This window comes from Platichthys flesus, chromosome 4 (assembly GCF_949316205.1).
Source record: "Platichthys flesus chromosome 4, fPlaFle2.1, whole genome shotgun sequence".
NCBI classification, from domain to species: Eukaryota; Metazoa; Chordata; class Actinopteri; order Pleuronectiformes; family Pleuronectidae; genus Platichthys; species Platichthys flesus.
This window is the reverse complement of record NC_084948.1, coordinates 8,628,223-8,652,887: the sequence shown is the minus strand read 5'-3', so window position 1 is coordinate 8,652,887 and position 24,665 is coordinate 8,628,223. Positions and strand designations below refer to the sequence as shown.

The 24,665-nt window shown below is 40.9% G+C and overlaps 1 protein-coding gene across 1 annotated transcript; it reads left to right on the top strand.

The window, feature by feature from the left end:
- The first annotated feature begins 6,468 nt into the window (after positions 1 to 6,468).
- On the top strand, positions 6,469 to 22,999 carry tbx4 (T-box transcription factor 4). Its single transcript, XM_062386473.1, has 8 exons — positions 6,469 to 6,612; positions 7,012 to 7,106; positions 15,866 to 15,985; positions 17,571 to 17,718; positions 21,415 to 21,567; positions 21,675 to 21,763; positions 22,003 to 22,238; positions 22,350 to 22,999. Exons 1-8 carry the CDS (start codon positions 6,469 to 6,471, stop codon positions 22,997 to 22,999), a joined length of 1,635 nt encoding a protein of 544 aa, XP_062242457.1.
- Positions 23,000 to 24,665: the final 1,666 nt, after the last annotated feature.

Genomic DNA, 24,665 nt, shown 5'->3' with positions numbered 1-24,665 from the left:
TTCCCTGTGCAACGCTGGTGTCAGACTGCCTGCAGCTAAAACCTCCTACTGCTCAGACCATGTGACGGTGGGAGTGTGTGGAGGTTCAATTCCCTTCCAGAACCTGTACTCAATTCTGCAGCTATACAAAAAAAAAGTCTAACTTTTTGATTGCATCAGATATGAGCAGAGGTGCTGCATGGGCTGGACTGACATTGCCCCAGTGGAGAGGAGAGTGAAGGAGCACAGAGGTCAGGATACGCTGAGAGCAGAGCTGAGGTAAGACCGGACAGAGACGCTCTTTCAAAGCAGCTCCCTCTTTACTGAAGTTTTCTTTTGCTGTTTGATCCTTTTTGACCTGTGATAAAATACTGTGATTTTCCTATGGAGACTGGTACATTGCTGCAAAGCTAAGTCTAAATGAAGAATATTCAATTTGAGCATATCTGTGCAACCTTACCACCTAAAGTCAGCCGCAGTAAATATTTTGTCGAACATACAATTACCCATATGTACATCTACTAATAACACTTATAGTATATTGTGTGTAACATTTTGTGATTTATCCAAGGCCCCAAATTCCTTAATGTGATAGACTTTAGGCTACAGACTCTGGATGAGTTCAAGTTGATGTTTCATTGTGTTTGGTTATTGGTCTCTGGTCCAGGTTGGATTTAAATAAAGATACAGCCAATTGGAGTACTTATTGAAATCACAGCACTCACCTCTGGTGTGATGAGCTATCGGCTAATAGTTCAGTTAACTGACAAATTAGATGTTGAATTATAAATATTAATTCATGAAAAAAAATGTGGAATTTGTGGACTTTAATGGTAAATTAAGGAAAGGATGGTGTTTATGTGGTGAGAGGCAGGAGGAATGCGCGCGCGTGTGTGCCTGAGTTTGTGTGTGTGTGTGTGTGCTTTAATTGAAATTACAGATAATGAAGCAGCAGCTCAATCTTTACTCAAGTTTTCAACAGTTGGACAAAGTCGGGGTTGAGCGCCACACACACACACACACACACACGCGCGCGCACATTTCATGTCACCAGCAGACATATAAGTCAGACTGGCACCTGATTTATAAACGCGCTTCATTTGCTGCAAAAACCACAGGCGCATATTTCACCTGCGGACGGTGCGTCACCCACGTTTGAGGCCTGACGCTGTGTTATTACTATGCACACACACACATACACGCACACACACACACACACAAGCACACACGCAACGTGCCACAGCATAACTGCTGCTGCAAAGAATTACCTCGATATTATTTTCAGGGGGTTTCACATGCGATTTTACTACGATTTTATTTAGCAGAGAGGTTTAACGGGGGAGACAAATTATAATCCAGATTTATTTGAGTTGTAGTAATTTTATAACTCCATTTATTTTTTGATTCCTTTATTTATTATCCGTGCAGGTTATTGCGGGTTGTGGGACTACAAGCTTCCTTGTTGAGGATCAAAGTCAAACCAAACCAATGAGGAAGAGAAACATTTGAGAACAAATAGTCCTGGAAGGTTCATGTGTCTCCAGCTTCAGAGCACCTCATGTTAATTCCATGTTAATAAAGGGCAACACACGGATGAGAATACTTCACTGTAGAAATAGGAAAATAACTCCGCTTTAGTCCAAAGCAGCATATACACCATTATATACATTTTATGGTGGATCAAATATTATCCTTTTTAATTAAATAGCTATATTAAGAGAGCCCCTATTAACATATTTTTGGCCGTTGGCAGGTTATTCTACATGTCGATTCAAAAAGTTGAGGGCGATATCGGGATTAATCAGTGGGAGCAGATTGTTTCTGTATTGTAAATCAGATTCTGATGGGGTACTCGATGATATGTAAAATGTGGAGGCCTTTTTTAGGGGGGGGAATATTATTCTCGAGCCTCGCTGATGAGCGCTGGAGTCATTTTCTTCCCTGAAGTAACCATGGTTCTTTATAAAGGTGAAATAAATTCCGTCACATGTGAACAGTGTTTTTTATCACGTGCATTCCACTTTTAAACAGCAGTGTGTGGTCACCCGGTGGGGAACAGGCTCTACTGAACAGCCTGGTGACCTTAGGATCCTAGGATCGGGCTCTTAAAGTCACTGGTGGAGGATGAGCTCTGTCTGGACCGAAGCCGCCGGAGAGGCTCCTCTGGGCCGAAGCAGCCTCAGGGCCGCGTCGGGGAGAGAAGCAGGGGGACAAGTCAGCACCCCCCCCCCCCGCTGCCCACACAGACATCAAGGGGCTGAGCAACGTCAGTGGACCCTGTTCCACCGTGTACCAGTGTGTGAGTGTGTGAGTGTGTGTGAGAGAGTGTGTGTGTGTGTGCGTGTGTGTGCTTGTGTATGTGTGTGCGTGTGTGTGTGCGTGTGTGTGTGAATCCAAGAGAACACCCCACTGAGTGCCCCAGTTGCAGTGCACAGGCGCAGAGCGCAGCTCGGTGCTGGAGAGGCTGAAAGGCACTACGGCAGCGTCTCACCGCCCGACTCAGAGACACTTCCAGCGGACAGCCGCGGCCGCAGTCTGCGGAGCCTCGGAGGAAGGACGCCCCGAGAGGAGCACGTGCAGGCGCCGTAGGGAGCGCAGCGTCCCGCTGCTGAGCCGCTGAACACTGAGCCGCTGTGCGGGGGATGGATTTAAGCAGATGACTGAGAGCGGGAGGTACAGTAGAGACGAGCCAATGATTAGCTGCTGGCTCATCGATTATCTACTGATTATCTGCTTGTTAGTAAACAGCGCTGCAGGCAGGCTGCTGGGTTACAGACCGGTTACAGACAGTGATACAGATTGTGTTACAGACAGTGTTACAGGCTGGTTACAGGCTGGTTACAGACAGTGTTACAGACATTGTTACAGACAGTGTTACAGGCTGCTGTGTTACAGACATTGTTACTGACAGTGTTACAGATAGTGTTACAGGCTGCTGTGTTACAGACATTGTTACAGACAGTGTTACAGACCGTGTTACAGGCTGGTTACAGACAGTGTTACAGCCTGGTGACACATGTGTCAGGCGGTGAGGCACTGCTCCTGTCTCTGTGCTGTGGAAGGGTTCAGTGACAGTGATGGACAGAAACACGGAGGCAGAGAACTAAACTGGAACTACTTTATTGAATTATTTACTTTGTTCATTGATGTCTTGTGAAACATTGGCAGATTATATAGATTATTCTTCTTGATGCTCATTTCAGTAAAGATTTGAGATTTTTGTTTGCATTTAAATTGTTTTGTTTGTTCGATGAATGAAATAAACGTATAACATAATAATCTTACTATGCCAAATATTGCTCAAATTTACAAATGTACAGCCGCAACAAATTCATTTTTATTATTATTATTATTATTATAATTATCATTATTATTTAAATCAAGAGGTATTGTTTTTTCATTTTATTGCTTTTCTGTTATTCAAAATAAGAGTCTAAATATTTGAAAAACAGATTTAGTTTGACTTTTACTTACTTTACAAAAAAATACCATATACACCAAATTAAAAAATATATATGGTATTAGGTGATGTTCTTTTCTTAATTATCTCAAGTAGCAGGATTGGATAGTCACCTCTGAGGAGTTGAAGTTAGTACCTGAGTTTCTGTGACGGCATCACATGAGTCAGTACTGTTGGTGGATCAGTTTCAGGCCTCACATTTAATGTGTCTCATTTAGACAATCATTACAAACAGGTGAATTGTAAATTAAGTGGAATGACATACTGTCAAACTGGAAGATGTGTTTGTTTAAATGCTTTTATTGTGTGTTATTTTTACCCAAAAGCCTTCAGTGTTTGATGCTCAGGCCTCCTCGCATCAGAGCTGCACACACAAAATGGCGGCAGATTGACATTTCTCACCCACGTCTCTCTCAGAACAAACCTCTTCAGACAGCACTCATAGGTATATTTCTTTCTGGAGCTTTTTGGATTTTTCCTGCTTTCTGCTCAACTGATATAATATGGTCAGTACATAATTTGTTGCAGGCTGATGGTGACCTTCACCACCACTATTGAAAATGGATCTTTAAATGAAATTTATAGTTAAATGTGCACCAGTTGAGTGGAAACTCATCCGCTGTATTTTTCCAGACTTTCCACATCTGCATAGGAGCATTAATGTTTTTCACTTCTGCACAGGCCCTGCATGGGCGTCTTCTTCTGGGGCGTTGGGATGTTTTACAAGCAGATTAATTTGAAGCAAATATTTCAGTACAAACAGCAGGCCCTGTATGTGCACTCAAAGTCCAACATAGTGATGTCAGGACTGTTTTCTACATTAACTTGTTGCTAGTGTTGACAGGTATCACGTGATGGAGTGTGTGCCCTTCATGTCCACAGCGACAGGAACAGACACTAGGTTCCAGCTCACACTTCTCAGTTAAACAGGAGAAGTGAAAGGTCCAGGTTCACACTGTAAAAAAAAAGAGCAGTTTCTCTGTCAGCCCTTATCTTTATTAGCTTTCAAAGATGTCTCCATCAGTTTACACTGGACACCGCCTCTCCACTTTCATGGCTAAGAGAGTGGCCACTCTGTGTTTACAGGCCCTCATCCTCAGTGAGGAATGAACAGAGCTGGGGTTTCAGGAGCAGGGAGAGGAAAGCAACAGGTTCTACTCTGACATGCTGTCGGTAGTTTTGGTCGTTTTTTTTAGGCAAGATTGGTAGTTAAGATAATAGAGAAGACGATTTACGATTTTAGAGGAGTAAGTCTCAAATACAGTAATTTAAGCAGAACTGAAGAGAACAGTGTTTGTAGTGTGAAACCCTTGAGTGGGTGAGGGACAGCAGCAGCAGCAGGATGAGACACAGACAGAGATGTGATGAAAGAGTGTGGAAGACAATCTGCAGCGGTTCTGTAGGTGTGAGATATGGGTGGGTGGGTGGGGGGGGGGGGGCATAGTACCATCAACATAATGATAAGGAAAAAATACTTCCTCCATTGGGCTAAATTACTATCACTGGATTTTTTTAATTTTTCTTTCTTCCTTTCCTGTAAAAAAAATCATATGCATCTAGTTTGCCACTGTTTTTAATACTGTGCTACCATGTTGGATATTTTATCCACGATATCCTCTTTAGATCAGGGTTTATATATGTGTGTGTGTGTGTGTGTGTGTGTGTGTATTTGTGTGTTTGTGGGCCCATGTTTAGATGAGATGGTAATGAGGGGTCGGGATTCTGTGAGTAAAATTCACAACTTCTTCATGACTTTAGTTCTTATACAATTTCTTCAGGAACAATTAATAGAAAACGAATGTACTGATCAGTCAAATATTTGCCCCATTGCATCATGGGAGCTATGTTTTGAGCATGAAGTTTATTTCTAAGATTTTAAATGAGCCACAAACAATAAAGAGAGGGCACACAAATTCCACACATTTGTTTAAAATGATGATTATATTTGTATGTCATTATGATTTAAGCATTACACTAATTATATCTAAATATCTGAAATCTGATGAGTTATTTAGCTCAGTTTATTTCCTAATATGTGGGATGTGTGTGTTGAATGTAACAATTGAAATAACATAGATCTCAGTCAGGAGAGCGGGAGACAGTGTTAACCTGGTGCTCAGTCATGTTCGGCTGAACACGAGGTTTCCCTTCACATCCGTCTCTACCATTTGGTCACGTTAACAGGTAATAAGACGCCACCCAAAACATTATGTTGATCAATTCAACACAAGTTATTTCCCAAGTTTGTGGTCAATTCAAACTTATTTTTATGTCTGCCTTTGATAGTTTAGAAATATATATGCAAATGAAGACATATTTTATGTGTGTGTGTGTTTATGTACAGAAATAGATAAAGTGAATTAAACATTATTAAGTATTAAATCATGGTATTATAAATATTAATTAACAGTTAAATTTGAAATGTTTTTAACTAATTGTAGATAAAGAGAGTAAAATGGCATTGAAAGGTTACTGAATGTTAAACTATATAAAAAGTAAAAATGACAGATCAATAATAAAAATGTTGTCACATATAAATGAAGTATTTTATACCTATATTTTTCGTATATTCATACAGTACTTCTTAAACAAATGTACATGTATCGTTGTCATCATTATAACATATAGTACATGTAAATCATCTTGTTTTTATTCTCAGTAAGAAATTTAAATGATTATTAATATTTTTTGGGGGAAAAAAGCTGTTCAGATTATATATTTACACGCTAACAACATTTCCAATTGTTTGAAAATGTCACTTTAACAGCTCAGAGTGGCTGTACTCAACATGTGTCGGCCCATAGGCGGTATACTGTATGTGGTTATTTAAGCAGAGCGCGGTGATATTGAGGTAACCACAGCTAGCTGCCACGATGGTATGGGATCCATAACATGTATTACTGGCACTGGGGAGTCTGCGTCTGATCAGTGTCACATGGCGGGCCTGATGCACAGCGGACATTTCTCTGTGCTGTCACAGCTCCTCACTGATGCGTCTGACAGCTGAGTATTTCTCTAATCCTGCAGAGATGCTGCAGGAGAAGGCTTCAGCTGTGACGGATGAATGTATGAGCCGAGTCCAGACCGATGTGGAGACAGATCTCCTCCCACACCAGCCACGACTGGGCCTGTCCACAGCTTCCGCTATTCCCAGCTCCAATGAGCCTGACCAGGTACACACATGGAGACCTAATGTCCCAAACACACACAGATGCTTCCTATGACTGATTTATTGAGGAATTAATCCTTAGAGAGCTCATGCAACGGAGGGACTGTTGATTGAGATTTAAAAATTACAAATCAATCAAGTCTCGTTTGTGTTTTGATGATTTCTGAGGAGTTAAATGAACCTCCCCCAAAATAAATGATTTCAGTCAATACAATGTGGATTTTTAATGTGACACGAACTACAGTTGATTTTAGGGATTGCTCAGTATGTGTTTATATCCTGATAATTCATGATAATGTTTTTTCTTCTCACCTTATTTGTTATAGGCCGTGGTGATGGTTTGGTTTGTTTAGAGTGTCACAGTGATTTCCTCTCTCTCTCTTTCTCTTGCTCTCTCGCTCAGAACATTGAGAGCATTAAGGTCATCCTTCATGAGCGGGAGCTGTGGAAGAAGTTCCACGAAGCCGGCACAGAGATGATCATTACTAAAGCAGGCAGGTTAGTAGCGCAGCAAAACATCCATCATCATCAATCACATAACGACAGAAAATCATTACTTATTATTATATTCAACATTTGTCACTTTACTCTTGGTTTCAATTTGAAACACTAATTTTGTGGACATTTCTAAATCAAGGATTAAAATAAATGTTTGTCAATGTAACTAGAAAAGTCGTAGTCAAAATGTGTGTGTATCTGAACTTTTAATTCCATCGTTAGAAGTTACTTTAATAATCAGTGGTGGAAGAATTCTGACATTCTACTCGGGTGGAGTTTTATTTAAACCTGCGTCACTACCTCTAACTGAGTCAGTAACACAGTGGTGATCAAGCCATCAACCAACTGGTGAAAGTGCTTCAACTGGTTTGCGATTTGGCAGCTTCACGTTTAAAAGGATTAACTGGTCAACCACACGTTGACTTTTATCACGAAATAATTACAGAAAATGCAAAGCATTGTCAGTGAGTTAATATTCAACGCTATCTTTCATCAACAATACATCGACAAACCCGGAGAAGTCCTTTTTCTGATCAGATCAGTGGGAGATGTGTCAGGCAGCGATGGATCAGTGAGGAGCAGCCACACTGAGCTGTTGGATGAAGAGCTGCAGGCGACATACTGCTCACCTCCAGCTTCCCAGACAGCTGCTCTGCTCCTTTCACTGCGCCCTGCTGCGCACACACTCATGATGTGTGCAGAATAAAATCAGATCACAGTTTCTCTCAGAGTGATGGAAAAAGGCCAATCACTGCCTGACCTCTGTTGGGGTTTGTTTGGCTGCCCCCACGTTCCTCTGTCCGGTCGAATTAAACCACATCAGCTGTTGATTTTCAGGTGTTGTAAAATCAACCAGGAGTGAATAAGATTTCAACTTTAACATCAAATAATCTGTTTCAGGTAATGACCCATACTCAAAACAACAACAAACAAAGATGGACTGAACAAAATCTGTTGAAATATTTTAATGCAAAATCTTAGTTACTGACTATAATCAGATAAATAATATAATTATAAAAAAAAGAATCAAGTAAAGTAGGCTACCAACGAATTAAGAAGAGTACTTGAGAAATTTTACTTAGTAGGTAATCTTGTATACGACAAACACACACACACACACATATATATGTGTGCGTGTGTGTGTGTGACTGTGTATGTATATTTACATCTGTCTGTTCATATTTATATTTACATTTTTATTTTATTCATTTATTTTGTAAATACCACTCAAAGCACTTTACAATTCAGTTTTGCTGCACAGTCGTGAGGCAATTTGCGGTCCAGGGTCTCCCTGAAAGACACTTCAGTGTGTGGAATTGGGGAGACTGGGATCAAACTGTTGACATTCTGGCTAGTGACCCACTCTACCTCCGCTCTACCTCCTAAGCCACGGTCCACCACAGTATATTATACTATAGTATATATTGATATTATTTGAATATATATGGTGTTTCATACTTTAAAATATTAGGTTCAGTTCGATGTTGCTCCAAATAAAATAATACATTTCAACAATAAAACTAACCACTAATTTCAAATAGTTATTTAATAAAAAAAGAGCTCCATTGTGATTTCACCAAGAAAATGTTGTTGGGTTATGTTTTTAGTCCAATAACATTTTGAAAGTAGCTTATGTGTTGGAGCATGAAAATAAAAGTTTAAGTATATTGTTTTTAATTATTATACGAAATGAGAATTAAACCTTTAAGTGACCATCTGTTCCAACAGCTATTAGAAACATATCACAGTTATAGGTTTGTCTTTCAGGAGAAGACAGATGGTTCCTGCAGCATTGACTTCATAATTGAAAACACAAATGACTGCTTGGCTTGTTGGATTTAATGCGACCTGAGGATTAGATAGTGAGGCCTGTGGACATTAACCAGAGAATGAGTAGACTCTTAAATCGACCTCCGCCTCTCTTTCCCCATGGGATGTTTTTTTTTACAGTAAAAAATGTAAAAGGTCACCACATTTTTTCTTTAATGCTGCATAACTGTGAGAGATGGGCTTTCCCTTGTCCATCTGATAAAGTGGGCTCTCAATCCTTAAAGCCCTTTGAAGGGCTGTGCAGTGGTTCAGCTATGCAGCTGTGCTGGGAACCTGTATGCTTTCACCTACAGCCAGTCAGCATCAGTGGCGGCTGTGCTGCTGCTCTGAAGGTCACAGAAACTCTGGATCCACAGAAAACTCAGAATGAATAATATGAATTATTCAGGTATGCTATGAATAGTGCATGTAGAGCTGCTCACCTTGTTATAAGATATTTGGTAATGTTGAAAGGGGCATGTTGGCGAAGCCCAGTTACATTGAATCTGATGTTTGAGCAGAGCATGATGTGAGTGGGACAGAGAAGTCACATGTTCATATATTGAATCAGTGTCTGTCGGAGACCGTTACTTGGTACATTAACAATCTGCTATGGGGCTTATTAGTCTTGGCAGTGGGAGCACACGGATCCGGTATATGAACATTCCTCTGTGAAAACATTCTTAATTTTCCACTCATTGTACAGCTATCCAATAATGTTCAGATAATAATAACAACAACAACAATAATAAAAAAATATTACATAACATATAATTCCGTCAAATCTCTGATATCACCCAGGTAAAGAGTGATCAGCCTACTCTGTAATCAGAGTCAGATTTTCAATAATTAAACAGAAGCCAAATTATTTACAATACTTAATTATTGATTTGATGTATCACAAAGCATTGCAGATAACAAAATAGAAAAAAAATTGTGTGTGTGTGTGTGTGCGTGTGTGTGTGCGTGTGTGTGTGTATGTGTGCGTGTGTGTGTGTGTACTTGGTAAGGGAGACAGTACTACAAATATACATTCCACCAGTAGTAACAGTCGTACAGCAGGAGCTTTGGAGCTTTGGAGCTTTAATATCTGTTGACTGGAGAAGATGAAACCATGTTGAGAAGTCCGGGCAGTCCCCAGTCTGTCTTGTCCATCATTAACCTCTAAATAACTGCATACTACCAAAGCCTTAGTAATCTAAACGGGTTTAGTGAGATATTTAAATGTTGTATAAGTATCTGCTTTGCACAATGATCTTCAGAGACATATTTACAAATGAGCAGTTTAGCTCTTCATCATTTTTTATTTTCAGATCCTTTCAAATTAAAAACTTTATATTGGCATCTTCTCAACAGAGCATACATCTGTCTTCAAGTGTTTGCACAGTTCGGCCATAGACTGTGAAATGTGTTTTTTCGTCTCGTTAAAATGTTAAAGGACTATAAACAAGTGATCTGGTTTTATGTTGATTATCAATAACCTCTTGGGGGGTCCCAGTCCCCATGCATGTGGGCGCATGAAAGCACCGGCTTGGATAACATTGTATTGTGTGTTGTAATGTGTTTAACAGCCCTCTGATCAGTCGTTCTGCCACATGCCACCATACAGATGAGGCTTGCAATGCCGAGGTGTCACATTCATCATCCTAGCAATTGGTCCCTTTAGTCAAATCTGAACATAACCAGCAGAAAAGGGTCAAAGGTCAAGGGGAAAGCGTGAAAACGGAGTGGTCAGGCTGAAGTGGCAGTGTTGATCAGCAGGGTGCTGAGTCTGATGCGAGCAGAGAACCTGTGTGAGGGAGCCTTGTCAAAACGTTATGTGAGTCATTGCAAACATCACATGATGAAATGACTGTTGGTTCGAGCTGCCGACAGTCGCAGTTAACAATGTTTTGTGATGTTTGTAGTCGTGTCTGAAGGTTTGTGTCTTTGGGAAGTGTTTCTGACAGGACACGTCTTAAAGACATCACCTGTGAGTGCCTGATAATAAATTAGGTGTTCCTACTGTAGATTAAAATAATGAGATAAACTGTTGAAATCTTATAAACAAATGAAAACATGGTTTTTGAACAATTTAAAAGGTACATTTGGGCACCATTGTGGTTTTGGTCATGACAAAAATAATTTATGTTTGTTCCAAATTAAGGTTAAAGCAAACAATACTGTTATCACTCACTCTGCTTTCACTGGCGGATGCATTTGTGTGTCCAAGACTGCCTCACAATAGTGTATTTGCATTTATTAACTGCAAATATGAATACAATTTCACCAAATAAAATGCAAAGTTGTATTAATAAATATTTTTTAGTTTACTTAATGAAATTGTATTAATATATTAATGAAAACCGGCTTTTAAGAAATAGCAACTGGAATATCATGTATGACTGGTTGGTAATGCAAATCCCAATCAGTACTTTTACATTGATAAAAATTATATATTATTGGAGGATAATTATACTTGGAGTCACATGGTACACAATATTACACATCTGGTATTGTTATACTGCATTCATGAATGAAGGGTCAGGAAACAAAGTTCAATACTGTTTCCTGTGTTAGAGCAAACGTGATTAACAGAAAAAAGAATAAAGCCTTTTTTTTACAACATGATCAACCTGTTGTAAAAAATAACTTGAACTTCAAGTGTTCTGTGGTTTAAAAAGAAAAGGTTTGTGATCCAGTCCTTTGTCATGTGAGGAGGTGGCCCGGGAGGAGACACAGATGCAGAGGAACCCTGCTGTCAATCAGGGGATCCCACATGTTCCCAACACTCTGAGATGAATCTAGCTCAGCCCACTCCCATGCAGAACCTAGCCGAGCCTAGAAGACTTGTTATTGTGAGTGTCATTGTCCAGGCATAATCCTCCCGTTTCAAAGCGCCCAGCCAAGCTCTTCCCTCACTCTCCCTCATCGTACACAGCCCGTCAAGGGAGCAGCGGCGGGTTGATAAGAGGAACCCGGCGCCCACCGTAGGCTGAGTCTGCTAGGTTGTAGCGCTTCATCATCCCCCCCTAAATGCTCCGTTTGATCTCACTGTGGTACTGGAGATTCCCAGAGAGGGAATGGCCGAAACATGTGGGAATGTTAAGAGAAACAGCTGGCACACACACACACACACACACACACTGACACTGATATCATACATACACTCTGCACCTTCCATTTCTCATACTCCCCTTACACTCACTTAGTCACACTACCATATGTATATATATGTATATTTACACACACACCCACACACACACACACACACACACACAGGCACGTATTTGAGCAGTTACTATTTGAATAGGTGGTAATTAGAATTAATTTATAGTCTTCATTATTTACTCTGAAAATTACATTTGGGGTTTAGTTAAAATGTTGCTCACTTAGTGTCTAATGGAATACGTTAGTAATTACATTCAGTACAATACATTACAAAAACAGACCTTTCATCTCAGTCCATATAGGTGACAATGATGTAATTAACTTCACAGTCAGCAGCTCTCTACGTCATAACACACCAAATGAGAGAATATCTTTTGAAGAATCATGTTCATCCAATAGAGTTCAGAGACTTATAAGAGCTGGCGGCACACTTACTAAGGCCTTCTGCACTTACCTCCAGCTTTCACTGCAAAAGGCATTAGCCAACTCAACCTTCTCAGCCATGACTATCAATCAATCAATCAAATTTTATTTGTATAGCCCATATTCACAAATTACAATTCATCTCATAGGGCTTTAACAGGGTGTGACAACCTCTGTCCTTAACCCTCAGCAAGAGTAAGGAAAAACTACCAAAAACCCTTTTAACAGGGAAAAAATACGTAGAAACTACATCCATAGTTTTTTTTCTTTTATTTTTCAAAACAGAACACAGACAAGTGCAGCAAGCAGATGACATTGATCATGCACCATGTTTGTTTTTTCTATGAAGTCACGCTTAGTCACGCAAGTTTTCCACACTCCAGTTCAGACGGTGGCAGTAAAGCACCTTAATGTTGTTTGCCAACGGCCATGAAAAAAAGAGGAATAATCTCACCAGTTTCTCTGACATCCCAAGTCTTTGGATTTGCTGCCATTATGCTTATGGACTCTCTCATTTTTATAAACCGGTTAAGAGTTAAAAAACCCAAGAGTTCACCGGGCCTTATACACTTTATGTCTTTCCTTTATTGTCACCTGTCTGTATCCAGGTGCAAAAATATTCTAATCTTTCTTTTATATTAAACAGCTACAAAAATAAAATATCAATGTCAGTAAAGTAAAGCATTATAGATAAACATTATCACATGAAAAAAACTGTCTGCATTTATTTATATGTCGACAGCTCACTGTGTGATTGGAAGTTGTTATTGTTTTCCATTAAATATTGAAGATTATAACTGTTTTACACACCTGTCTCAGTGGTGCTATCCGTGGTCCTGAAAGAGCAGTTTGAAGTCTGATATATTATATTTGCACTTAAGCCTGTGCTTTGTTGTGTGTGATCTCCATCAAGAAGAAAGGCAAGTCCTGAGAAAGAAAATATCAAGCTTTATAATCGAGCATTCAATCTTTTCTTTTTGCAATAATTGCACTTCTGTCCGTCCTGGGAGGGATCCCTCACATGTGGCCCTCTCTGAGGTTTCTATGTTTCTTCTCCTGTTAATAGGGATTTTTTGGGGTAATTTTCCTTACCCTTGTTAATCATTAAGGGCAGAGGATGTTGCACCTTGTTAAGGCACTATGAGATAAATTGCGATTTGTTAATATGGGCTAAACAAATCAAATTAGATTTAATTGACTGATGACATTAGATTGACTTCCATTTTCCAAGACTGACTCAGACCCTAAGCATAACTACATGCTTAAACAAAACCTAACCCTAACCTATACAATCCCCACCGTGCTTCCTTACGTGAACATTAGCTTGTCATGGAGCACAGACTAAAAACATGGCATTGTTAATGTGAATGAATGATCTTATAAGTAAATGTTTTGAAGAAATGATAGATTTATTACCTCTACAAAGATGAACTTTGAAGAGAAGTGTCCTGAATTCTTGTTTACACATCTCTAAAAGCACCAAAAATGACTAAGATGTATAGTTTCAAATGAATATAATTATTCAGCTGAGGTTTGTGATGATTTAATAGACCAGGTTGAGTGGATACACACGGTTTACAAGTGAGCAAGTTAGGCACAGCTCTGTGTTTCAGTCAGTTTGTGTGTGAGCAGTAGTAATTCCATACTTGTCATTTATTGTGTCTCACCCCCTCTCTATGACGGCACATTATTGTCCCCTACTTTGAGTTTGGCTATGAGAAACAATACTTTTGTTATAAGGTCAAACCTGGTGAGAAGACCTTGAAAGTATATGCAACAGTTGGACAAACTAAGTTAGTATCTTACTAACAGCCATGGACCATTCAGACTCAGCGGTTTTGTTTGTGTGGCGGGACCATAGACTGCACAGGCGGGACAGACTCATTCGAGGGAGGGGGGGGGGGGTCTGCAGCAGAGGCCCTCACTTGGTAGTTACAGTCATGATACACAAATCAGAGGGCCAAATGTGTTGACACGGTCCCCCATCGGCTCCGTCTGAATGATGTGAGTGGAGCCAGAGATCAGCAGAGGTCTGTTTTGAATGCACCTCTGGGATTTAGCCATCTTTCAGTGAGGATGATACCGTGACTGATCTCTCCTAATGATTGGATTTGAAGCCTAAGAGAGAGATTTAAATTACCTGCCCTCAATCCCTATTCTCTCTCTCTCTCTCTCTCTCTCTCTCTCTCTCATGAGAGTAAGCTTTTACAGTAACATGATCAGATGCAGAAGCAATGCGAGAATTTTAAGATAGGCATTCACATTAAACAACAGGTATGGAAATAGGTGTTTTGATTCAATGGCGCCCTCTGAAAAAACATGCAAGGCTTACTTAAGTGTTCTCCAATGTTTAAACACTTCGCAACACCCACATATAAACTGCAGGCCTTTTTGACTGTGGCCTCTTGAGCAATGACAAGTCTGCTGTCGAAACTGTTGTCCAATCCAGGGTGCCATTAAAAACCACTTAGGACTTTATAAGGAGCCACAGAGCCCTTTGCAGAGTTTTCTTAGTGCAGATGGGATGAAGACGTTATTGGTTTCCCAGGAGAGGTCAGGAGAGGTAGCGCTCTTCATGTGTTTTATAGCCTCGGCGGCTATATCAGCATATTCAGTTTTTTGTTTCGGGGCATTCAAAAGGTCAAAGATAGGGTGGGTTGCCAACATTTTTATGGTATATAAGAATCACAGGTACGAGAGGATTCAAGTCCTCTTCCAAATCAATGCCTGCATGGACCCAAATTATTACCAGGAGGTGAAGATGAGAGGGGAATGATGGAGTGTTACTGACAGTAAGGTCAACATCCTATTCTGTAATGTGCTTATTGGGATTACCTGTGTAGGAGTAGGTTCCATCAAATGACTGCAGGTACAGGGTATTCCAAGTTTCTGAGACGGCAGCTTCTCATCCTGCCCGTCGCTCAGTTCCATGACCTCTGAGTGGGACCTCGCTTGTGTCAGTCCCTTAAGGACGTCAGTGATCTGCAGTCAATAAGTTAATGGGATCTTCATCTGCAGTGTCTGTGCCGATACTACACTCGTCCAACACATCCAACTGGCCCACAGGATTAGAAAGACGAACAGAGATTGCTGACCTTTCTGTTACACCTTGAACTTTGCAAATAAAAGGGCAGGTCATTTCATATGCATCATACATTTAAGTATATAGCAACATATATTGGACCCATCCAAGTGCATACAACCTAGATACATAATAAAAGCCGTGCTAAGGAAGATAAAAATAGGTTCATTAAATTAGATCACTTCCTAAAGTCAATGGCTGAGGTCAACTCCTTTTCAGAATATTTTACACTGTTAAAGCTTTGCACAATAAATGTGAGAATGTCTAAAAACTTCCCTGTTCATTCCTCCAACAGGAGGATGTTTCCAAGCTACAAGGTCAAAGTGACTGGGATGAACCCCAAAACCAAGTACATCCTACTCACTGACATCGTCCCAGCTGATGATCATCGCTACAAGTTCTGTGATAACAAGTGGTAAGTTTCTCAGGTCATAAGTGAATCTGGGCCTATTCAATTAAATAGTATAGAAAAGTTGAATTCAAAAGAACTTGAACAAACACATGCTCAGTTCAGGGGTTCTTCTTTTACTTGGAATGGTACGACCAGTAGCTGATGTCTAACTTTAGCCAGTATTAGCATTTGGTTGAATATCTGACATTATTGGGCCAGTTCAATGATTTCCTGACTGTGCTACTGTTGATCCTCATCACAGTATGTCACAGATTAAAAAAGGGTTCATCACGAGAACTGAAGTGAACCGGGAATTTCCTGGTTGGTTTCTCATTCAGTCAAGTCACTTAGAGCAACAGACTCAAGAGAATCTTGGGAAATGCAGTGAATTCAACAGTGTTCAAAAAGTGTTTGTTGTTCTGTTTGAGGATTTGGTGCAAAGACAGAGGAATACTCTTTATACATCTGACATATTATTTACCAATCTCTAAGAATTTAGCTATTGAATTATTTTTCAAAAGCCTGCTTTACTTTAATCATATTATTGTTTCCATTGAAAGTCCTCCTCTCTGAAATATATTTGCATATTGTAAATGTAAGGGAAAGATTGACCATGTGTTTTGTTGAATATACATGATCACAGTATAGTCTTGGTTGTTATCTTCAGTTTAATACATAGAGGGAACACCGTTTCCTGCATTGGTACTTATCTAAAATCGCTGGTCATTGCGCGATGCTGACAGTTTTGTTGGGGCACATTAACAAATGTGTGAAACACACTGTGAACACATGGTATGGAAAAAGCTGACCAGCCAGCAACAGTCCAGGGCTCACACTGAGGCAATGTGTTGGTAATTTAATAAACTGTTTATGTGTCAGGACATTAACAACATAATATTATTTAAGATAGGTCGTTACCGATACAGTTCTGATTTGGTGCTCTCTTGTAGAGGCATCGTGACAAAATCTAATATGAATATCTTCATTATTTTGGTGTATGTGTATGAAAGCAGAGCATAACTTCTAAGTGTGACATAGTCTGATAGTCGGGGGTTACTGCAGATCATCCTTGGCTATGTCCCGTGCTGCAGGGAACTGGTAAGACACTTGTCAAAGAGGAAAAAGCTTCAGGATTGGACTCAACATTTCTCCAGTTGACTGTGTATGTGGAGGTCATGACTCTGGAGTTCTCCACCCACCAGAACCACATAAAAGCTGGCACTGCCTTCTAATCATGGGTGGACGAAAAAGTTTTAACAGGAAAAGCTGACAAGAGCCCCAACTCTAAAGCAGAAAGAAGTCATTTAATTTTCTGATCTTGTGGCATGGCCTGCAGTTGGTGGGTTCTGGTGTTCCTCAGCAACACCTTGGAGAGGCATAATTCGTAATGATGTTTTCGCAGAGGCCACCGCCTTGCAGTCTAGGGGATTTAATACTGTGAGGGTTGAGAGCAGCGGTTTCCTAATCCTGTTCACAGACGTATTCCCTAAAAAACACAATGCCACTGGCTCTTTAAAACAGTAACATATAGCTACAAGTACAAATACATAAGAGTTTGTCATTGCTTCCTTCGTCTAAATTTGCTGCACTTCTCTTAATCTGTTTATAGGATGGTGGCTGGAAAGGCAGAGCCAGCAATGCCGGGGAGACTCTATGTGCACCCAGACTCTCCTGCCACAGGGGCTCACTGGATGAGGCAGCTGGTCTCATTTCAGAAACTCAAACTAACAAACAATCACCTGGACCCTTTCGGGCATGTGAGTACCTACTTTATATTTTGTCATCTTTTCAATTGGCTTTGTTAAAATGTTACTCACAAGCTCAGTAGCTAAAATCTGAGAGGAGGGCAACAGCTGTCTATAATATGCATTTGTCGTAATACTTTAGTGACAATAACACAAGCTGTGTGGACATGCACTGAACTCTAACGATTCTACTGAGGGGCTGTGTGTGGGAACACAAATGTCCAGCCCCACAATAAAAACTCCCTTGTCCAAATGAGCCCATTTACACAGCAGGGGATCCTCCGCAGGATTTATCACGAGGGAGTGGGTGCGTTGATGACGTTTTCACATTGCGACAGAAGGAAAGTTTAAAATGAAATAGCCGTGCCACACACGCAAATAGACACCAATAAAGATGTCAAGAGAGTTTTTGATGATAAGGTCCAATGCTTATGTGGATGTGCTGTAAACAAAAACATGTGATCACCGCAGCCGAATTACTATGTGACATCCTGTGTCTGCCTGCTGCACCAGCCCTCACCTGAATGCTTCAGAGATTTCTGTGTTTGTGTTACGACGTCTGTAAGGAGAACCTCCTGCAGCTTTGTTCATGTGTTGAAGACAAACTCCTGAAAAAGTCCAGACCAAATTCTGTTGACATCCTCTGGAGTTCAGGTCTGAAAACGGATAATCTGCAGTCTAAATAATTTGATTAATATGGAATGAATAATGTGTCTACTCAATGGCCTATAAAATAGTTCCTGGAAACTGTTGCCATGTTCCAAGACTTTTGTAAGTAGTAAGTATATATGTTCATATAAAAAAAAATGATTTGTGTTTTATTTAGATATATTACTTTATATATTACTATATATAGGTTAAGGTAACAATATACAATGTTACATCTCAAATTTGTGGTGGAGCGTGGAGGAGTGCATGATAGAGAATGGAGGGAAAGAGAGAGGAGGCAGAGGGAGGTGAAGAGTGTGACTGTGGCAGCGCTCCCCAGGGGAACTCGGGGATAACTTGTCTGAAGCCATACCATCAATGGGCGGGCTCATTAGGTTCATAACCTCTCAGATCAGTGGCGGGGCCCGCTGTCAGGTTGAGTTGAGTGCCTGACTGTGATAAGGGCGGGTAATGAGAACAGAGCAAGTTAGAGGCCAAGCCGAGCTCAGATGACGCCCAGACCAGGAGGTGTGTAGAAGGTCAGTGCCTCTCGAAGGAGAGCGGAGGAACTCCCACTCGTTACACATTTTATAGAATATGTATGAAAGAATAATTGAACTATAGTTCGCAATATTCCACTGTGCTCATACCGCTTTGTGAGGTAGGGTGCAGACAACTGTTGAGTTGGGAATTCCCGCTATGCAGTCTTTTTAGTGACTGACTGAACATCTGCCTTCTGCAGAGTCCAGTCTCTTTATGGAGTAGTTGGTTCTCACACTGTACAATCAGTTTTCTATGGTCTACACCACTTTTTTTATATATATCTCAAGGTCCTTCAAAACCAAATTATTTGTTTATCTCTGAATTTCATTAAATTCACACCCTCCACCATCATGACAACAAAATTGCTCAGCATCAGCAATACAAACAATCTGTTGTTTACAGAGAGCAAACAGATGTTAGTAACCTGGAGTAAAGAGCCTAAGCCGGGCCAGACCAAGCTTCTCTAAGAACAGCAATCGTCAGAGAGAAATGTTTTTTAAATGTAGACATTGGACATAATCTGATCCTATATTGAAGTTCTTATCTGGGAATAAGGTTTGGGTCATTATATTCTTTCGTAATAAATAATTGTTATTGTCTTCTGAAGAACGCATGTAAAGCACATCAGTCAAAGCAAATAATCCTGTCTGAATGTTTTTATATCAAGAAAGATGAAAGGAAATTCCCTCTTTAGCTCCTCAGTGATCTAAGGAAGGCTTCTATGATAACTGCATTCAGACAGTCATCCAAGAGTCTCCAGTATCACCCTCAGACAGCAGCCAGACAGCAGAGCAGACAAAGGTCAACAGAGAGCCTCTGGTGAACCAACCAATGGCTTATCTCTGTCTCCAGCCTGCCTCGGCAACAGAAGCATGTGAGTGCGGCCGTTTGGGGTTCAACCTGAGCCTCGCTCCCTTTGCCCTCATCAACCTTTGCCTCTTGTTCAGAGCCTCCTAGAGGAGAAGGCTCTTCAAGAGTGTCTGGCAAAGGAGGAGGGGAGCCGAGGTGCAGTGCTTGATGTTCATCGGTGTTGACAGAGCTGGACTAGTGATAACCCCACTACTGTTGCTAACGCTTCACTGGGCACAGCACTAGGCTGCAGTGAGCAGATTCGATGGTGGTGAGCCAAACTGTGGCCAACGAAACAACCCTAAACGCGCTCAACACATGCTACCTGCTACGCTGACGCACAACACACAGATTCCACATCAAGTGTGATGAGATGAAAGATGTAGAGAAACGCTTCGATGGGCTATTTGATTTATCTTAACACAGAATTTAGCAGGAGATAGACAGTGACAGGGATACCATATACTATGCATGTTAGTTGGCAGTGTTCAAATAGATACTTCTTATTCAATTCAATTTTATTTATATAGCGCCAAATTATAACATTTATTATCTCAAGGCTCTTTACATATTAAGGTAAAGACCTTAAAAGATTATACAGAAACCCAACAGTTCCCGCGATGAGCAACTAATGTTGAGAAAAAAAAAATGCCTCAAGCTAGTTTAAGGCATAAACGCAGTCTTAACACAGCTCCAGCTGCTGTCTCTCTGGCTATTTATATATATATACACACATATGTAAATACATATAAAATCTATCTATTCGTATATTTTATCAGCCTGAATTGAAATCAGTGTTTCCCTCAATCATGATGATGATGATTTTGATGAGTCCCAGTCAGAGCATATCATAAATGTGACCACGCCTGCGAGCTAGTTCTGGCCGGCAACTCGAGCTCCACTGCACCAATCATGTTACATACAACATGTGACATACATCATGTAATTTTATCATGTGACCAACCTCAATCTCCACAACCATCTATAATACACACCCCACTTATCAGGTGGTCTATTTAACCAGAGACATTTCCCATCAACCTCTCTTGCTCGCACTGCTGCTGCAGTATTTCTACCTGTTGCTTCAGCCCCTCCACCACCCCAGCATCCACCTGTAGGCTCCAATGGGGGGTTACAAGTATTTGCTAATCACTGCTGTGTAATCATATGGGGGAGTGATTTAAGTTGGAGCCTAGACGCCAAACACTAAATCTGTTGTAATAAACATATTACATGATCGAACGTGAGTTGTCTGACTGAACTGTAGATTGGATCATCTTTTATTGAAAGTACAATGGGTCTGCTTTGCCAAGGAACACTGAAAAACAAATAACGAATCTAGAAATTCAATAAAGGCGCAACAAATTGTACACAGTCACAGATATCGATTTTCTTAATATGCCTAATTTTATTCATCACGATCCATGAGAAAGGAAGAAAAAACATTCTGTGTGCACCCCTTTATCCAGATCAGCTCCAAACTTAAATGTCCAATCGTTCATCAAACAGTTGAGGAAATCCATTCAGTAAATTTTGGCTCATTGTGAAGGTGTGAATACGTATAATCCCTCGCAGAGGTAATGTTAATTCAAGCAGCTGACTCTCTGACTGTTACTCTAATGACTGTTGTGTGAGTGTTTGAAATGTGTGGCCTCTTCTCCTGTGTAGATCATCCTGAACTCTATGCACAAGTACCAGCCAAGACTACACATTGTCAAAGCTGATGAGAACAATGCCTTTGGATCCAAGAACACTGCGTATTGTACTCATGTCTTTCATGAGACCGCCTTCATCTCTGTGACCTCGTATCAAAACCACAAGGTACAGCAACTGGCAACCATACAAATGTAAAGTTCCTATAATTTTTTTTAAAAGGGCTTTCTTTTAAAAAATAGAATGAGAGTTTTCATGAAATGATATTTCCCTAGATCACACAGCTGAAAATAGAGAACAACCCATTTGCCAAGGGATTCCGAGGCAGTGAAGAAGGGGACCTGCGTGTTTCAAGACTACAGGGGTATGATTACATGAAAAAGAAACCGGCAAAGTCAAACTGATCTTATAGAATCCCATAGATCTCTGGAAGTCTCTTGTAAACCTGACATACTGTATATAAATAAGCACTTCAAGGGGTTTATTTATGTGTCTTGATAAAAGAGTCTACCTCGTCTCTTTGAAAGACCATGTTTAGAGGAATTGTAGGCACGCACAGCAAACTGACTCTGTTTCTTTTCTATTTGTACGACGGATCCGTAGGAAAGAGTATCCAGTGATTTCAAAGAACATGGTTCGTCAGAGGCTCATCTCGTCACACAGTCACCTTGCAGGGAAGCTCAGCGCAGGAGTTCTAACGGGGCACCCTCAGGTCCTGTCCTCTTTTCAGTACGAGGCTGGGGCTCCTTTGTCTAACTCAGACCACCAAGATCCCATCACTAACCACTTCTCTCAGAGCAGAGATCCCAGCCTTCTGTACCACTGCTTCAAACACAGAGGTACATTCTCAGTCATGGTTCAGCAATCGTAGAGGGTTGTGCACATTTAGACATCTCCAGTAAGTTTTCTACTTCTTTAAAGCCAATGCAGTTAATTGTATCCCTTTGCAGATAATGCCCGGCACCTGGAGCTTGGCTGTAAGCGGCCATATCTGGAGACCTCGTCCGAGGAGCACTACTTCCGTTCAGCTCCCTCTTATGAATCGTCCCTACTGTCTCATCCATACTGCAGTGAGGCCATCACCTCTAGAGAAGCTTGCATGTATGGCAGTATGGAAACAGAGTCTGGATCCGGGGCGGCCGACACAGATGACCTGGCCAACTCCCCTTCCATCAATTGCAACATGTGGGCTACAATGCAGCCTTACCCTCGCTATAGCGTGGAGGGTGTTCCGTACCAGCCCTTCACGGCTCACTTCACCAACGCTGCCGCGGTCACACCTGTGGTAACCCATCCCACATCGTCCATGGTGTCGAGGTCGCAGACGGACCTGGGTGTCTACAACTCCACTTCGGTCCAGCGAGGTCTGCCCATCATACCTACATCCTCCTCCTCCTCTTCATCGTGCTCTCCAGCTCTTCCAGGATCCAGAGAGAGGTCAGGCCATCCCTCTCTGTACCACAAAAAGCCAGGGTCCCCTCTCCGCCCTCACAGAGATTTTCCAGCTTACCCAACACAAGGCACTCTATCCATCCGGGATGCGTCCTACCAGTACCAAGTTGGGCTGAGCAGCGCAGGGACTCACTGGACTGAAAGCTAATGTGGACCACTAGAGAAACCTGTTTTGTCCAAAGGTTTCCACTACAGGCTGCTGATGCCTAGGAATGGTAATCAAAGCCATGTATGTCCATGAATTTCCCACTAAAGCAACTCCAGTATGATACACAACACTGTATTTGACGAGCAGTGGCTGACCTCATCTTGTTGATTTGTACAATCTGTACTATAAGCGTTTTTTCAGACACAGTGAGGTGGTTCTTCCATTCTCAAATGCAAAGCATAGGTTTGATCAGCGTTTCAAGTTTGCCACTACAACTTACTACCCCAAGAGTCTTGGCGAGCTAACCTAAAGCAATAATGATACTTTCTTTAGACAAAAAGAAGAAGTAGATACGGGCAAATTAGCAGAATCTATTCTTCCTCTAGAAGGCTAAACAATATGTTTTAGATACATACAAGTTCAGAGGATGAGGCTGGTGTGATTCTTGATTTCTTGTTGTCAACAAATCCAATTAAAAAGTATCTCTCAAAACTTTAAGATTTTCCTACCCGCTCTCACTGCCAGGCCCATTGGTCCCTAAAATAGATGTATATTTTTAAGAATACTACTATATAGTTCCAAAATGGTTCAACCTTTTCCTCAAAGAGATTAACAGTGTAGCTTGTATGAAGTCATACTATAAACATGGGTGAATAGTGTGTTATAACAAGTGCGCAGCTTTGATTATGGCAGCCTATCTTATATTTTCAGAGCACTGCCCACTCTTTGGCTACCTGCCTGCTGAATCACCACTTTTTGCTGCTGCTGCCGCTCATATGTCATTTTAAAAGCTTGTCCTCCTCCAACAGGATCTGGGCTCTATTTCCCTTAGAGGTAAATCCTCCATTTTTCTTGCTGCTCCCTGATATGCAGAGCTTTGTGAACGTCAATACTGTATGTACTCTACCGTTGACTACATTGTATGGTCGGTTGCAGCATGACGATGGATGTAAATTGATTCATAATAAATTACAGTGGCCCTGGTCAGGAGGCAACAGTTAAGCTAATTTTATTGTTTGTCTTTTAATTAGATTATTTGACAATAAGTATAATTCAGAGCAGTGTAAGCCCCTGAGACATGTTCATCTGGGAGATGATTTCTAATAGTTGAGACAGTTATGGTCCTTTTGAATACTAATTATTCACAAGTGCCAAACTACCCAATGGTTTCTAAGAAACAGGTTCATCATGTTAGAATATGCAAGACTGAATTTTAAATTCATTGTGCAAACTAAGAATTGGAGGTGCATTATGATGGAAAGGTATGCAAGGCAGCGTTTAACCGTGGTGTAGGGCTGCACACAGAGCAATGGGATCAAGTGAAAGGTGAACCACAAAGTTAGCCAGCATTAGAGATTTAAGTGGTCATTAGATACTTTCTGCAGGTCCATGTGAGGTGGTGTTTTACTAATCTAAGGCTGAGCCATTGTGGTGTGGTTAGTTGTCAAAGCTTGGCTCTCGACAATACTCTAGTTAAACCAGGAGAGCAGAGAACTCTCAGCCCGAACCAGATGGGAGCTTAAAGTAGTGATATTAAGCCATGGTGAGCACTGGAAAAGAGAGCTGCGCACAAATTCCACCCCCAAATGACTGAGGTGGAAAAAATGTCCTAGACTGCAAATACAAAACAGCCTGAGCAGACAGGGGAGCTGGAAGACAGCGCTCT

Excerpts from the sequence above, each read along its gene's own strand:
- tbx4 (XM_062386473.1), top strand. The coding sequence starts at position 6,469 with ATGCTGCAGGAGAAGGCTTCAGCTGTGACGGATGAATGTATGAGCCGA. Across the intron at positions 17,719-21,414 it reads ACCTGGACCCTTTCGGGCAT|ATCATCCTGAACTCTATGCA; the intron begins GTGAGTACCTAC and ends TCTCCTGTGTAG. Across the intron at positions 22,239-22,349 it reads CCACTGCTTCAAACACAGAG|ATAATGCCCGGCACCTGGAG; the intron begins GTACATTCTCAG and ends ATCCCTTTGCAG.